The sequence below is a fragment of the Bos mutus genome, chromosome 8 (genome assembly GCF_027580195.1).
Source record: "Bos mutus isolate GX-2022 chromosome 8, NWIPB_WYAK_1.1, whole genome shotgun sequence".
Classification (NCBI taxonomy): Eukaryota; Metazoa; Chordata; class Mammalia; order Artiodactyla; family Bovidae; genus Bos; species Bos mutus.
Window position 1 is genome coordinate 58,058,636 of NC_091624.1, and position 16,441 is coordinate 58,075,076.

Sequence of the window (16,441 nt, forward strand, 5' to 3'; positions counted from 1 at the left end):
TAAAAAAAAAGAAGTATACATATATGTATAACTGAGTCACTTTCATAATAGCAGTAATTAACATAACATTGTACTTAAACTATATTTACATAAATTTTTAAAACTGGCATAAAAATGATCATCATAAATACAAAACAAATGAAACTAAAGTCCATTAAAAAAAAAAAAAAAAGCTTGGATTATGCGTTCTGGTTGAATCCTAGCTCATCAATTATTTCAGTTCAGTTCAGTCGCTCAGTCATGTCCGACTCTTTGTGATTCCATGAATCGCAGCACGCCAGGCCTCCCTGTCCATCACCATCTCCCAGAGTTCACCCAAATTGACGTCCATCGAATCAGTGATGCCCTCCAGCCATCTTATCTTCTGTTGTCCCTTCTTGTCCTGCCCCCAATCCCTGCCAGCATCAGAGTCTTTTCCAGTGAGTCAACTCTTCACATGAGGTGGCCAAAGTATTGGAGTTTCAGATTTAGCATTAGCTCTCCCAACGAACACCCAGGACTGATCTCCTTTAGAATGGACTGGTTGGATCTCCTTGCAGTCCAAGGGACTCTCAAGAGTCTTCTCCAACACCATAGTTCAAAAGCATCAATTCTTCGGCACTCAGCTTTCTTCACAGTCCAACTGTCACATCCATACATGACCACTGGAAAAACCATAGCCTTAACTAGATGGACCTTTGTTGGCAAAGTAATGTCTCTGCTTTTGAATATGCTATCTAGGTTGGTCATAACTTTCCTTCCAAGGAGTAAGCGTCTTTTAATTTCATGGCTGCAATCACCATCTGCAGTGATTCTGGAGCCCCCAAAAATAAAGTCTGACACTGTTTCCACTGTTTCCCCATCTATTTCCCATGAAGTGATGGGATCAGATGCCATGATCTTAGTTTTCTGAATGTTGAGCTTTAGGCCAACTTTTTCACTCCCCACTTTCACTTTCATCAAGAGGCTTTTTAGTTCCTCTTCACTTTCTGCCATAAGAGTGGTGTCATCTGCATATCTGAGGTTATTGATATTTCTCCCGGCAATCTTGATTCCAGCTTGTGCTTCTTCCAGCCCAGCATTTCTCATGATGTACACTGCATAAAAGTTAAATAAGCAGGGTGACAATATACAGCCTTGATGTACTCCTTTTCCTATTTGGAACCAGTCTGTTGTTACATGTCCAATTCTAACTGTTGCTTCCTGACCTGTATATAGGCTTCTCAAGAGGCAGGTCAGGTGGTCTGGTATTCCCATCTCTTTCAGAATTTTCCACAGTTTATTGTGATCCACACAGTCAAAGGCTTTGGCATAGTCAATAAAGCAGAAATAGCTGTTTTTCTGGAACTCTCTTGCTTTTTCCATGATCCAGTGGATGTTGGCAATTTGATCTCTGGTTCCTCTGCCTTTTCTAAAACCAGCTTGCACATCTGGAAGTTCATGGTTCACGTATTGCTGAAGCCTGGCTTGCAGAATTTTGAGCATTACTTTACGAGCGTGTGAGATGAGTGCAATTGTGCAGTAGTTTGAGTATTCTTTGGCATTGCCTTTCTTTGGGATTGGAATGGAAACTGACCTTTTCCAGTCCTGTGGCCACTGCTGAGTTTTCCAAATGTGCTGGCATATTGAATGCAGCACTTTCACAGCATCATCTTCCAGGATTTGAAATAGCTCAACTGGAATTCCATCACCTCCACTAGCTTTGTTCGTAGTGATGCTTTGTAAGGCCCACTTGACTTCACATTCCAGGATGTCTGGTTCTAGGTGAGTGGTACACCATCGTGATTATCTTGGTTGTGAAGATCTTTTTTGTACAGTTCTTCTGTGTATTCTTGCCGCCTCTTCTTAGTATCTTCTGCTTCTGTTAGGTCCATACCATTTCTGTCCTTTATCAAGCCCATCTTTTCATGAAATGTTCCCTTGGTATCTCTAATTTTCTTGACGAGATCCCTAGTCTTTCCCATTCTGTTGTTTTCCTCTATTTCTTTGCATTGATTGCTGAGGAAGGCTTTCTTATCTCTCCTTGCTAGTCTTTGGAACTCTGCATCAGATGCTTTTACCTTTCCTTTTCTCCTTTGTTTTTCGCTTCTCTTCTTTTCACAGCTATTTGTAAGGCCTCCCCAGACAGCCATTTTGCTTTTTTGCATTTCTTTTCCATGGGGATGGTCTTGATCCCTGTCTCCTGTACAAAGTCACGAACCTCCGTCCATAGTTCATCAGGCACTCTATCAGATCTAGTCCCTTAAATCTATTTCTCATTTCCACTGTACAATCATAAGGCATTTGATTTAGGTCATACCTGAATGGTCTAGTGGTTTTCCCTACTTTCTTCAATTTAAGTCTGAATTTGGCAATAAGGAGTTCATGAGCTGAGCCACAGTCAGCTCCTGGTCTTGTTTTTGCTGACTCTATAGAGCTTCTCCACCTTTGGCTGCAAAGAATCAATCCGATTTTGGTGTTGACCATCTGGTGATGTCTATGTATAGAGTCTTCTCTTGTGTTGTTGGAGAGGGTGTTTGCTATGACCAGTGCGTTTTCTTGGCAAAACTCTATTAGCCTTTGCCCTGCTTCATTCCGTATTCCAAGGCCAAATTTGCCTGTTACTCCAGGTGTTTCTTGACATCCTACTTTTGCATTCCAGTCCCCTATAATGAAAAGGACATCTTTTTTGGGTGTTAGTTCTAAAAGGTCTTATAGGTCTTCATAGAACCGTTCAACTTCAGCTTCTTCAGCTTTACTGGTTGGGGCATAGACTTGGATTACTGTGATACTGAATGGTTTGCCTTGGAAACGAACAGAGATCATTCTGTCGTTTTTGAGATTGCATCCAAGTACTGCATTTCAGACTCTCTTGTTGACCATGATGGCTACTCCATTTCTTCTAAGGGATTCCTGCCCACAGTAGTAGATATAATGGTCATCTGAGTTAAATTCACCCATTCCAGTCCATTTTAGTTCACTGATTCCTAGAATGTCGATGTTCACTCTTGCCAGGAATCTCCTGTCTCCTGACCACTTCCAATTTGCCTTGATTCCTGGACCTAACATTCCAGGTTCCTATGCAATATTGCTCTTTACAGCATTGGACCTTGCTTCTATCACCAGTCACATCCACAACTGGGTATTGTTTATGCTTTGGCTCCATCCTTTCATTCTTTCTGGAGTTATTTCTCCACTGATCTCCAGTAGCATATTGGGCACCTACCGCCCTAGAAAGTTCCTCTTTCAGTATCCTATCATTTTGCCTTTTCATACTGTTCATGGGGTTCTCAAGGCAAGAATACTGAAGTGGTTTGCCATTCCCTTCTCCAGTGGACCACATTCTGTCAGACCTCTCCACCATGACCTGCCCGTCTTGGGTGGCCCCACATGGCATGGCTTAGTTTCTTGAGTTAGACAAGGCTGTGGGCCGTCTGATTAGATTGACTAGTTTTCTGTGATTATGGTTTGTGTGTCTGCCCTCTGATGCCCTCTCGCAACACCTACCGTCTTACTTGGGTTTCTCTTACCTTGGACGTGGGGTATCTCTTCACAGTGCTCCAGCAAAACGCAGCCACTGCTCCTTACCTTGGACGAGGGCTATCTCCTCACAGCCATCCCTCCTACCTTGAACGTGGAGTAGCTCCTCTCAGCCCTCCTGCGCCAGCTGTGTAACTGTGGGCAACTCACATAACGTCTCCTCAGACTCATCTACAAAATGGGTATAGAAGTAGTTCCCTACCTTATAGGGTTGCATAACCTGCAGCATGATTAAGTGTCTTGGTAAATGTTTGATTCTGCCTGGTTACTGTGAATTAAAATACACCAGTGACTTCTGGCCATATGATTTATAATAGTTTGACATTTAACTAAATGGTAAAACTATTTATTTTTCCCACCCCTCTCTAGTCCCCTTACCCTGCTTTATTACTCATATTTTCTCCCACCAGAGTATTACTTTTAAGACAGTAGAGCTTTATCTTGTTCACTGCTGAAACAGCACCCAGAAAAGTACTGTACATATTAAGCCTTCAGTAGACACTAGCTGAATGAATGGTGCAAACTGTCAAAAGGGAAAATAAACCATACACCAAAATGTTCATTATAATAAAAAGTATGGATAAATCTTTCTCTAATGGCTCCCAGTCATATATTTTAAAACACCAAATGCTATAATAAAAACAAGTAATTTATTAAAATTTGAAGGTAAAAACATAATTTTAAAAGATTTAGACCTATGTCAGGCGTGATAGAGTATGGATGCTTTCTTGAAATTCAAAATCAGATCTAAGAGTATCACTTTCAGAATGTTCAAGAAGATTCGGTTTACTTCTAGTTGTCTTTGATGAAACAGTCAGTATTTCACTCTCTTTCTTAACAGAAATGTGTTTTTTCGAAGACTCGCTTTTAATTGGTTCATTAACCAAAGAGCTATTTTGCCCGATTCCTTTGGTTTTCTGCTTTACAGGTGAGTCAGAGCAGGAATGCAGGTCCTTCCCAGGCTGTTTCTTAGCAGAGTGCTTTTTGATATATTCACCTGTTTTGGTCATTTTTTCTGAGGCAGGCCTGCTATTTCTAGATAATTCGTCTTCTTTTCTTTGACTTCCAGTTCCACAAATTACATCTGCTGGAGGAGAACATGCTCTAGCAATGAAATCTTCAAAAGATTCCTGCCGCTGTTCTGTGACTGGGACTCCCAAGTTGTCTTTGGAAGTCTCTAAGGTCTCCTGAGTAGAGGCTGGGGCATGGAAGGTGTCGACAGGCAACGGAATTCTAGCATCACCTGTAATTTTCTGAAACTGGAGAGAAAAACAAAAGACAAGACAAAAATTCAGTGATGAACAAGGCCTACCATTAAAAGCATTCAGTCGCTTCAGTCATGTCCAACTCTCTGTGACCCTATGGACTCATAGCCTGCCAGGATCCTCTGTCCATGGGATTCTCCGGGCAAGAATACTAGAGTGGGTTGCCAGTTCCTTCTCCAAGGGGTCTTCCTAACCCAGGGATCAAACCCATGTCTCTTCAGGTGTCCTGCATTGTAGGTAGGTTCTTTACCTCTAGCACCACCTGGGAACCTATCCATTAAAAAGTGGAGTCCGAAATTTCAATGTTACTCTGTGATCTTATTATTAAAACAGTCAGTTGATAATTTAGAAGATTTCAGAGCCAGTTATTTTCTAATTATATCTTCCAAGTGATTCTCAACTTAGACATATCCAAGATTATGTCTGCTACATTTTCAGACTTCAGTGTTTAGGGTAGTTAGTACCTATTTCCTTTCCCTTACTAAAAATAAAACCCTATTCTCTAAGAAAATTAATTTCTTTTCTATCCTCCAGGTCAATGTAAACCAGTTTTTTTACACAGTTTTACAAAATGGAAAACATGTAAAAATGTGACCAGACTGTGTATCCAAGCTGTCAGTTTCCAAGACCAGTTTGAGACTGGCTAAGGTGAGAGCTGGAGGCTCCGCGAAAGGCTGGAGGAAAAGCTGACAGGTTTCCCCCTTCCATTCCCATAACCAGGTGACTCACTATAGTACACTCCCTATGAACCATGTCTGGACCACTTATTTTAAAAAATTATCTGTATCAGTACTTGTACCTTCATTAGTGTTCCTTCATTGTAAGCTGACTGCATACAAATAGAAACCTAGATAAAATATGAATAGAATAGGCATTTATACAATTTAAAATTTAGGATATTTTCTCTAAGGTTTTCTTTCTTCACTAAGGATAGTTTGCTTTAACTCATAAATTTTCAAAAGAATTTCCAGTTTTCTTATTTACAACAATGCAGTATCATGAAATTTACTGGGCACAAATGTACTAATCTAAGATATCGGAAAGGAGCTCAAAGAGGCTTCTAGCTCCTCAGCATATGAACTCTCAGATACCGATCATTATTATCTTCTTTCTGACGTGGAAATTTCCTTTTTGCTAATTGCTCTTAGAATCGTTAAGTTCTGTTCTGTCCACTTACTTGGATATTTTGCATTTGTCCTAAGGCACTCTGCTGTAATTCTGATTTTTCTTCTTCAAGTGCCTTCTTTTTTTCTTTAGGTGGACTACTAACAGTAGAATTCATCTGGGGATGACCTAGTAAATGAAAATCTGACTGATCTATACCAGCCATTGTGGCCAGCTGCCCAAGCCTGGACCAGAGGAGAAAAGGAGAAAAAGACAAAAGTTACTATAATCACAGAAGAGCAGCTTAGATATCCTCAGGCCTACAATCAGGAAATACTTCTAACATCTTAAAAGCCAACACCTACTCCAGACTACAAGCGTCTCTCTCCCCCAAATCCTCAGCCCTTTCCAGGGTTATCCTCTGGGATACATCCCATCTCCTTGCCTATTAGCACTCCATTTCAAACACTCTCACTAGCAGCTTCAACATCGACCACACACACCATCCACTGCCTCTCACCTGCATTCCCACACTCTACTACTATTCCTCCAGCTCCCAAGAAGCGTCTGCTTCTTCCTTCCCAACACCAATTCATTCCCTGACCAAACAGCACTCCATCAATTATCAATCTCCACTTCCCTCTTTTGACAAAACTGCTCCTGGTTGAGAACCACTGACCTGCATCTTCCCTATACAATTGTTTTTAAGTCCAAGACAAAAACAATCTTAACTCAAACTTATTGAAGGAGAAAAATAAGTGAAAGGTAGTAAAATTCTTACCCATTCCCAAATATTTTCAATTAAAATTGCCTTCAATGTAGTCTTTACAAAAAATTATACCTACTAATTACTCTGTCTACAGGTTACTTGTTTATAATGGGCTTCCCACTCTACCAAAGCAGGCTCTCCTATTTGCTTTTCTTTATAGATTTACTCATTAAAAAAAAAATCAACTCTATTACCTATAATTCACTGCATTTGGCTAAATATGGTCATGGAAGTAATAAAAACCGCTCAGGTTCCTCAGCAAACTACCTCTAAAGTTACAAAGAGAAGAATGCCATGAAGAGAAAAGAACTAACCCAGCATCTTTAAGGAGATCCAAGAAAGCATGGAACTTCCGGAAGGAATTCTCAATGCTGCCCAAAACACCTTCATCATCCAGGATCATGCTTGTCAATGAGTGTGCATGAAGGGCTTCAGACAAAGAGAAGTTTATATTTCTTAACTGGGCATTTTCATGTTCCAACTATAAAAGAAGATTGAAAATATTTGACATGATTTTTTCTCACTGTCATCAAAAGAAAACAAAAGTAGTCTCATCTAGTTTAAAGAACAAAACTAAAACATTCAGAGTGCAATTTGTTGTTCAGTCACTCAGTGGTGTCTGATTTTACGACCCCGTGGACTGCAGCGCACCAGGCTTCCCTGTCCTTCACCATCTCCTGGCATTTGCTCAAACTCCTGTCCATTGAGTCAGTGATGCCATCCAACCATCTCATCCTCTGTTATCCTCAAATGTAATTAATTTGTAATTAATCTAACTCTCCATCAGTAAAGACAGAGACCACATCACATAATAACCAAAAGGCAGAGGCACTCAACAAAGTTTCCTATACAACATATAAATAAATAAATATATACAATATATAAATAAACTGAAATGATTGTTTTATTAATGATCTTTCAAAAGATCAAATTTTAAACTGGTTAAATTCATAATGGATCCTCATTCCACATTAGAAAACTACCTGCTATTAAGTTTGCCTTAAATTAGAAAACGAAGCACAGAACCTAATTTGAACAAAGCATATTACAACTCTGCTGAATGTTAAGGAATAACTTTAGTGAGCAAAATATCTAATGCTTAAGTTTAAAAGTCCTAAATCATAACCAGCCCAATTTATTAACTGTACCATCACCAATATTCTCCTTGGCTTCGTGAAATATTCACTCCCATGCACTCTTCTTTAGATCATCATTTATGATTTGCCCTATATAAAAATCAACTCTAGTATTTCTCAGAAAGGCCATTATGTTCATGATGCCCTCATGTCTTACATAAGCAGGTGTTTAATATTTATTGAATGAACTAGTGTCCACCAATCCAGTAGATGCCCTTTCAAAAATCCCTCCCTACACTCACCCTGTAATAAATTGTATTTATATCGAACGTTTTAGCTTATGCTCTGCTTTCATGCACATTACCTAATGTAATTCTCACAGTATGTATTTTTACTTTCATTGCATTCTTACTAGTTTTCCAATCTTATATTTATTTAAATGACTCATTTTCCTAACTCACTGCCAGTAAAGTCTCATCATGTCATTTATGTTACTAGATATACAATACATACACAAAATATGCTTTCTTGAATTGAATAATCATGAACAGAAAATAAGCTAACATCATATAAAGCACACACAACACACAAAAAAAAAGATTTTTGCATTTTTAAAAACATACATTCTGGGATACGTAATATAATAATATATATAAACTATAAGCCGATGTCTAAAAGGAAAATGGGAAATGAGAGCTCTATTTCATCCTGTATTTAGATCGTATGATCACTAAATACCAGTAAATGTGAAGGTCCATATGATACCCCCAATTTGCAATGTATTAGTTTTCAAGTTTACAAACTATATGCATATGGCTTAAAATCAAATCAAAATAAAACCAAGAAGCTTTCAAAAGTGTAAGAAGAAACTTGTTTACCTCACTGACTCGTTTATCAGCCTTAAGCCTTATGACTCTTTCCTCCTTTAACTGCTTTAGGCACTCCTCCAGTTTTCCCTAGTGTAAAGAAACACAGTAAATAGTATACCTAATTCATAGTATGATATTCCAAGGCATTTCCAGCTATAGATTTCATCATGATTTAGGGGCAGAGCCAGAAGTGAACTCAGACTTTAATCTGCTACCTGGAATATCATATCATGCTAGTGAAATTAATTATTGAAATATATCAAATTAGCATAGTAAAGATTTATTTAAATCCCACTCTTTCCAACATAAATCTGTGGCAGCTCACCATAAAAGGTGTATGCGTATAACATAGTAAATATTAAGACCAAGAAAGAAAAATTCCACTTTTATTTGTGGGTCTCTTCACAGCAGGAAGCCATATTAATGAACATGCTTAACATACCCGAGTTACATAACTGCAGATTCAAAAGCATTTTTTAAAAAGAGTAATCACTTTTAAAGCAACTTACTATATGTCAAGCACTGTTCTGGAGTTTCCTGGGCATTAAATATGAGGAAAGAACAATACTAACTTCATGTTATCTTACAGATGAGAAAACGGAGGCAGAGAAGCAGAGTAAGTAGAGCAGCACAGCCAAGCTCACACCACTAAGTAGCAGAACCAATACTGTGAATTCAGGAAGCTGGGTGCCATTCCTGTCCATAGAGATAGTAGTCTTTCCATTCACCAAGGTCAGTAACATAAAATGAACACTGGTAAACTCTCACAATTCTTAAGAACTCATGAAATCAAAAGATGCTTACTCCTTGGAAGGAAAGTTAGGACCAACCTAGATAGCATATTCAAAAGCAGAGACATTACTTTGCCAACAAAGGTCTGTCTAGTCAAGGCTATGGTTTTTCCAGTAGTCGGGTATGGATGTGAGAGTTGGACTGTGAAGAAAGCTGAGCACTGAAGAATTGATGCTCTTCAACTGTGATGTTGGAGAAGACTCTTGAGAGTCCCTTGGACTGCAAGGAGATCCAATCAGTCCATTCTAAAGCAGATCGGTCCTGGGTGTCCTTTGGAAGGAATGATGCTAAAGCTGAAACTCCAGTACTTTGGCCACCTCATGCGAAGAGTTGACTCATTGGAAAAGACTGATGCTGGGAGGGATTAGGGGCAGGAGGATAAGGGGACGACAGAGGATGAGATGGCTGGATGGCATCACTGACTCCATGGATGTGAGTTTGAGTGAACTCCAGGAGTTGGTGATGGACAGGGAGGCCTGGCGTGCTGCAATTCATGGGGTCACAAAGAGTCGGACACGACTGAGCGACTGAACTGAACTCAACTGAACTGAAGACACAGGTCCTTGAAGTGGAGGACACTGCTTATGGGTAGGCAGAATTCTAAAAGAGATCCTAAGATTCCTATGCTGAAGTACACAATCCTGCCAGTTTTTCAATCTAGGTGCTGTAGTGAAGGGATTTTGTAGATGTAATTAAGGTTCCAAAATCAGTTGCTCTTAAAAGAGGGAGATTATTTTGGGTGGATGTGATATAATCAGGCATCCAAGGAAAAGGAACTGGACTTCTTCTAAAGATCTGAAATACAAAAGGGACAAGAGGGAGATTCCTCATTGCCGGCTTTGAAGAAGTCAAGCATGATGTTGTGGCAGGGAATACAAGTGGGAGGCCTCTAGCAGCTGAGACTGTCCCCCAGCTGACAGTCAGCGTGGAAACAGGGACCTCTATTCAATCAAGTGCAGGATCTGAATTATGCCAATAAGCTGAAGAAGCTTGCAAGTATTCTTTCTTGGAACCTCCAGATAGTAACACTTTCAGACTGACATCTTGATTTTAGTTCTATGACACTCATAAGCTTTGTTGAACATCCAGTACAAACATGAACATCCAACACTGGGGGCCTGATGTCTTACACTTAAATTTCACACACTTTAACACTCTCTGGAGGGAACCCACATGTTCCCACTATGTATCTGAGTGGAGAACTCAGTCAACGCTGTGCCTGAACCTACGGAACTGTGAGCTAGCAAAATAGGTATTATTTTAAGTCAGTAAGAGTATAATAAAGGAAAATTAATATATTACTCAATCTCCAGGTTCAAGAACAAAATAAATGACTGTTATTGTTTTAAGTCATTGTTTCTGGGTGGTTTCTTATGCAGCAATAAATAATCAGAATACCTATGAAAACAGTAAGTTGTATTTATACATTTTAAATGCTTTCAACAATCACTTAAAGAATAAGGAATTCTATTCTATGTTATCATTGTGAGAGGAACTGGTATCACTTTATGGACAATAACTTTTGGTACACAGCAACAATCTTACATCAGCAGTTTACCCTAAGGAAATCAGAGATGTGAGCAAAGATTTATCTACAAACATGATGTCATAAGATTATTTATAATCAAACTCTAGAAGAAAGCTAAGAGACTCCAAATTGGGGTTGGTTTAAATAAAAATAGCACACCATATGAAGGAATGCTCTATGAAACCACTAGGAAAATAACGATGATAAGCGGGCTCAACCAGAGTTAATGAATGGGCCTGAGGAGTTCTATATTCAGAATACATCTGTGTGTTTTTCTTGGAAGATGGTCCATAAGCTTTATCAAATTATCTGATTTAGAAAAATATTTAGTGACATGAAAAAATATCTTTAATACCTTTTTAAGACAAAAGAGCAGAGGTGGCTTTTATTTCCTTCAATAAGTTGTTCACTGCTTTCAAAAATTTGCTCAATGAACATACTTTTATGCTCAGAACATGCTTTAAAAATTGACAGTCTAATAACTTCAAATTCTTTACAGTTTCATTACTAAAGCCAACCAAGTTTTCAATGGGAAAAAGGAGAAAAATTCCTCTACTTTTAATAGAATGGTTAAATAAATCTTCTAAAATTGATTTCAAAGAAATTCTAAACAAATAAGAAAACAAACAAAAAACCCTCACCACAGTCTGAGAAAAGCAGACTAAATTACAATATTCTTGACTGGTTCTAAATAGCACACTAACGTGCAGTAACATGAAATAGTTTCTCCCTCTAGTGGAAAGTATTAGAACAGAGCATTAAATTTTTCTGAAAAAGTGAACCCCTCTCCTACAAAATAATTCATGTCCCTTAAACAGAAATATGGAACCAAAAAAATTAGAAAGTAAAATTGCTTGATATTCTATTACTTAGGTAAGACTAATGATAAGGCTTTGGAGAAATCTTTCCTGTCATCTGCTCTCCTTCCTCCCTTCTATACACTGGCTAGGTTGCTTTTTCTGGAACCAAGCTCCCATCATATTGTATATCATATCAATATAATTTAAATATATTTAAATCATATTGTATACCTTTTTTTATATTTAAAATGATTGAAATCAATCATTTCTCATATAATCAGGGGATTCATAACCTGGATTTTTTTTAAGTGGGCTACAAAATATTTCACTGAGTGGGGTTGCTGTTGCTAAGTCACTTCAGTCGTGTCCGACTCTTAGCGACCCCATGGACTGCAGCCCACCAGGCTCCCCCGTCCATGGGATTTTCCAGGCAAGAGTACTGGAGTGGGGTGCCATTGCCTTCTCCACTAAGTGGGGTTACTGGTCCACTATTCCTTTGATTACACATTTAAATCCTTTCCAACTTTTCAATATTATAAGACAAAATAACCATTTTTATGCATGAAGACCTTTTTCCATATTTAGAAAAATGTTCTGGCAACAAAGCCATAAAAATGAGGCTGAGATCAAAGCAAACGGATGTTTCTCAGGCTTTGAGGTACCTATCCCCAAACTGCTTTCTAAAAGATTCCTAAGATTTTATACAGCCATCAGCAATGTATCACTTGGTATATAATCACTACAATAACTTTTGGCTTATTTCCTCACTTAGAATGCAAGTTATTTGAAGAAAGAGGGTGTATTTTATTGTTTATCCCCAGAACCTGCACCTAGCACAAAGCAGTCAGCCATTAAATAATTGCTGAATAAGGAAAATCCCTACCAATGCAAGTTGTATACAGTATGAAAGATGTGTGCTTTTTCTGTAACTGGATAAGTGAAAACTTGGCATCTCCCTTAAGTGTGTACTTCTTTGCTTATAATTAGTAATTAAATTTCTCTTTTAAATTATATTTTAAAAATTCTGAAGCAAAATCCTGGCCCTATTCGTTAGCTCTATAATCTTGGACAAGTTCCATAATGCTAGACCTCAACTTTCTTATCTATAAAGTGGAGATAAGCTCCCACATCACAGAGCTCTTGTGAGAATTACATGAGCTAAAGCATGTAATAAAACATGAGCTAAAGCATATAATAAAACTTATAAGCACTCTTTAACAAGAGTGCTTGGTACACAGAGTATGTTCAATTAATGTTGAGTGAATGAACATGTGAATGCAAACAGCAGTGAAAGGCTTAAAATGAAATAGTCTCGTCCCACATCCACATCCAGCACCCTGCTGCTGCTGCTGCTGCTAAGTCGCTTCAGTCGTGTCCAACTCTGTGTGACCCCATAGACGGCAGCCCACCAGGCTCCCCCGTCCCTGGGATTCTCCAGGCAAGAACACTGGAGTTGATTGCCATTTCCTTCTCCAATGAGTGAAAGTGAAAAGTGAAAGTGAAGTCGCTCAGTCGTGTCCAAATCTTAGCCACCCCATGGACTACAGCCCACCAGGCTCCTCCATCCATGGGATTTTCCAGGCAAGAGTACTGGAGTGGGGTGCCGTTGCCTTCTCCATCCAGCACCCTAGAGGTGACCAATTCTTTGAGCAGGTTTGCAGGTTTTTACTTGTAAAATATTATATGCATATTGAGAAGTACACAGAACAAAAGTGTCAATGTGACAACTGAAAAGCTGCAGGTGTTGGGATTTTCAGAGTACATCACTGATTTACTGAGTGTACTTCTCAGATGTAGTGGTTTCCCCAGGATTCAGAAAGCTGTCATGGATCAGACAGACAGCAGACCACCAAACAGTGACTATGACCCATAACTTACACAACTTACAGTGACTTACATAACCCATAACCACCACTCAAATCTGCAAGTACTTGTCAGCATCTTAAAGATCCCACATATTCCTCCCTCATCTCAGGCTTCTTTCCCCAGTTATAAACACCATCCTCATTTCTTGACAATCATTTCCTTTAACCTGGTTGCATCTTTCACGATATGGAAAGATAGCTCGGTTGGTAAAGAATTCTCCTGAAATGCAGGAAACCCAGGTTCAATTCCTGGGTCGAGAAGATCTGCTGGAGAAGGGATAGGCTACCCACTCCAGCATTCTTGGTCTTCCCTTGTGGCTCAGCTGGTAAAGAATCTGCCTGCAATGCAGGAGATCTGGGTTCGATCCCCAGGTTGGTAAGATACCCTGGAGAAGGGAAAGGCTACTCACCACTCCAGTATTCTGACCTAGAGAATCCCATGGACTATCCATGGGGTCTCAAAGAATCATACATAACGCAGCAACTTTCACTTTCAACTTTATGTAGAGGATCACAGTGTACACTGTCTTCTCTATTTTATTTCTTTCACTCAACACTGTTTTAAAAAATTCATCCAGATTGCTATCTGTAGTTATATTAGGTTGGTGCAAAAGTAATTGCAGTTTTCTGCATTGTTGAAATTTGCTATTTGATGTTGGAATACATTCTAAATAAATGTGGTTATATCGATATATCGTTTTAATGTGCATTCTTACTTTATTTTTTTTGCTAATGATTTATTACTTGCTGTTTTTATTTAATACTTATTTTAGACTATGGAAATGACAACTGGCAACATTAACAACACATTTGGCCCAGGAACTGCTAACGAATGTACAGTGCAGTGGTGGTTCAAGAAGTTTATAAAGGAGCCAAGAGCCTTACACATGCGGAGTACCGTGGTCGGCCATCAGAAATTGACGATAATTGAGAGCATCATCAAAGCTGATCCTCTTACAACTACATGAGAAGTTGCTGAAGAACTCCACATCAATCATTCTATGGTCATTTGGCATTTGAAACAAATTTGAAAGGTAAAAAAGATTGATAAGTCACTCAGTCGTGTCCAATTCTTTGAGACCCCATGGCCTATACAGTCCATGGAATTCTCCAGGCCAGAATACTGGAGTGGGTAGCCTTTCCCTTCTCCAGGGGATCTTCCCAACCCAGGGATCGAACCCAGGTCTCCCACACTACAGGAGGTTTGCCAGCTGAGCCACAAGGGAAGCCTGGGTGCCTCATGAGCTGACCAGAAATTTTTAAATCATCATCATTTTAAAGTGCTATCTTCTCTTACTTAACAACAATGAACAATTTCTCAATTGTATTGTGGTATGCAACAAAAAGTGGATTGTATATAACAACCACTGACAACCACCTCAGTGGGTGGTCCAAGAAGAAGCTCCAAAGCACTTCCCAAAGCCAAATTTTCACCAAAAAACAGTCATCGTCACTGTTTGGTGGTCTGCTGCCTGTCTGATCCATGACAGCTTTCTGATTCCTGAGGAAACCACTACATCTGAGAAGTACACTCAGTAAATCAATACGATACTCTGAAAATCCCAACACCTGCAGCTGGCATTGGGTTGCAATGGCAACACCTGACCTCACGTCACACAACCAAAGCTTCAAAAGTTGAATGAATTAGGCTATCAAGTTTTGCCTCATCCGCCGTATTCACCTGACCTCTTGCCAACTGACTGCCACTTCCTCAAACATCTTGACAGCTTTTTGCAGGGAAAACACTTCCACAACCAGCAGGAGGCAGAAAACGCTATTGAAGAGTTTGTTGAATCCTGAAGCATGGATTTTTATGCTACAGGAATAAGAAAACTTATTTCTTGTTAGTAAACAAGTGTTGACTGTAATGGTTCCTATTTTGATTAATAAAGATGTGCTTGAGCCTAGTTATAATGATTCACTGTCTGAAACCATAATTATGTTTGCACCAGCCTAATAGTCCATTCAATTTTACTCCTTGAAAGCTTTTCCACTGTACAAACATACATAATTTATTTAATGTTTAACTCTTACAGGACACTTTGGGTTTTTTCTGTTTGTCCTAACGCATGCGCATGAATCCTGTTGTACCGGTTATTCTGGTGCATTTACCCAAGGCGGGCGTGAGGGCTGCTGGGTTACAGGGTATTTATATACCTTCAGTTGATGGAGAGTGCTAAAGGCTTTTCAAAGTACTATTGATGTATACTTCAGTATAAGCAGGGTAGAAGATTCTCATAGTACTCCAGGTCTATAATACCTGATGCTATCAGACTCTGTCAATCTCACTAGCATGTAGTTTTTTTGGTTTTGGTTTTTTTCTCATTACTTAATGAAGTTGGGCACTTTTCCATGTTTACTGGCTATCTGGATATCCTTCTTTATGAAGTTTAAGAAAACTAGTCTTATTTTTAATTTTCCATTTCCAAATACTATACTTACATGACTACTTCTGACTAAATTTGAGGCAGTATCTGTTAACTTTCTAATTTACTAGGTAAGGATTTAGTTCCTTTACACTCTTTCCTATATCCACACTGCTTAGTAAAGTTATGTCATTATTAGTTTTTCCACTGGTCATGATCTCTTCCACATGTAGTGATATACTTAAAAATCTATATTGCTGATCAACTATAAACTCTTTCAATGTTCCGCTTTGTAAAATGAGGACATTCGTGTCGTTTCCCCTTTTTTCTACCCCGTCTACCTTCTAAACCTAGCTTTTATATTGTCAAAGTTGAAATTTATATTCTGTTCTATGTGCAGTTAGGCTTCCCTGGTAGCTTGGACGGTAAAGCATCTGCCTACAATGCAGGAGACCTGGGTTCGATCCCTGGGTCAGGAAGATCCCCTGGAGAAGGAAATGGCAACCCAC

At 39.0% G+C, this 16,441-nt stretch overlaps 1 protein-coding gene across 3 annotated transcripts in view; it reads right to left on the reverse strand.

Moving 5' to 3' along the window:
- Window positions 1-4,119: 4,119 nt before the first annotated feature.
- CEP78 (centrosomal protein 78) overlaps window positions 4,120-16,441 on the reverse strand; it is a 35,196-nt gene continuing 22,874 nt past the window's right edge. The window contains exons 12-16 of one of the 3 annotated variants that reach the window (XM_070375735.1): window positions 8,591-8,668; window positions 6,951-7,117; window positions 5,941-6,112; window positions 5,563-5,610; window positions 4,121-4,757 (exon numbers count right to left, since the gene is read on the reverse strand). In XM_070375735.1, coding sequence (XP_070231836.1) covers window positions 4,194-4,757; window positions 5,563-5,610; window positions 5,941-6,112; window positions 6,951-7,117; window positions 8,591-8,668 — 1,029 coding nt within the window. In that variant the 3' untranslated portion in view covers window positions 4,121-4,193. Of the gene's footprint in view, window positions 4,758-5,562; window positions 5,611-5,940; window positions 6,113-6,950; window positions 7,118-8,590; window positions 8,669-16,441 lie in introns of all 3 variants that reach the window. The other 2 variants (XM_070375737.1, XM_014477362.2) reach the window with 2 other exon arrangements.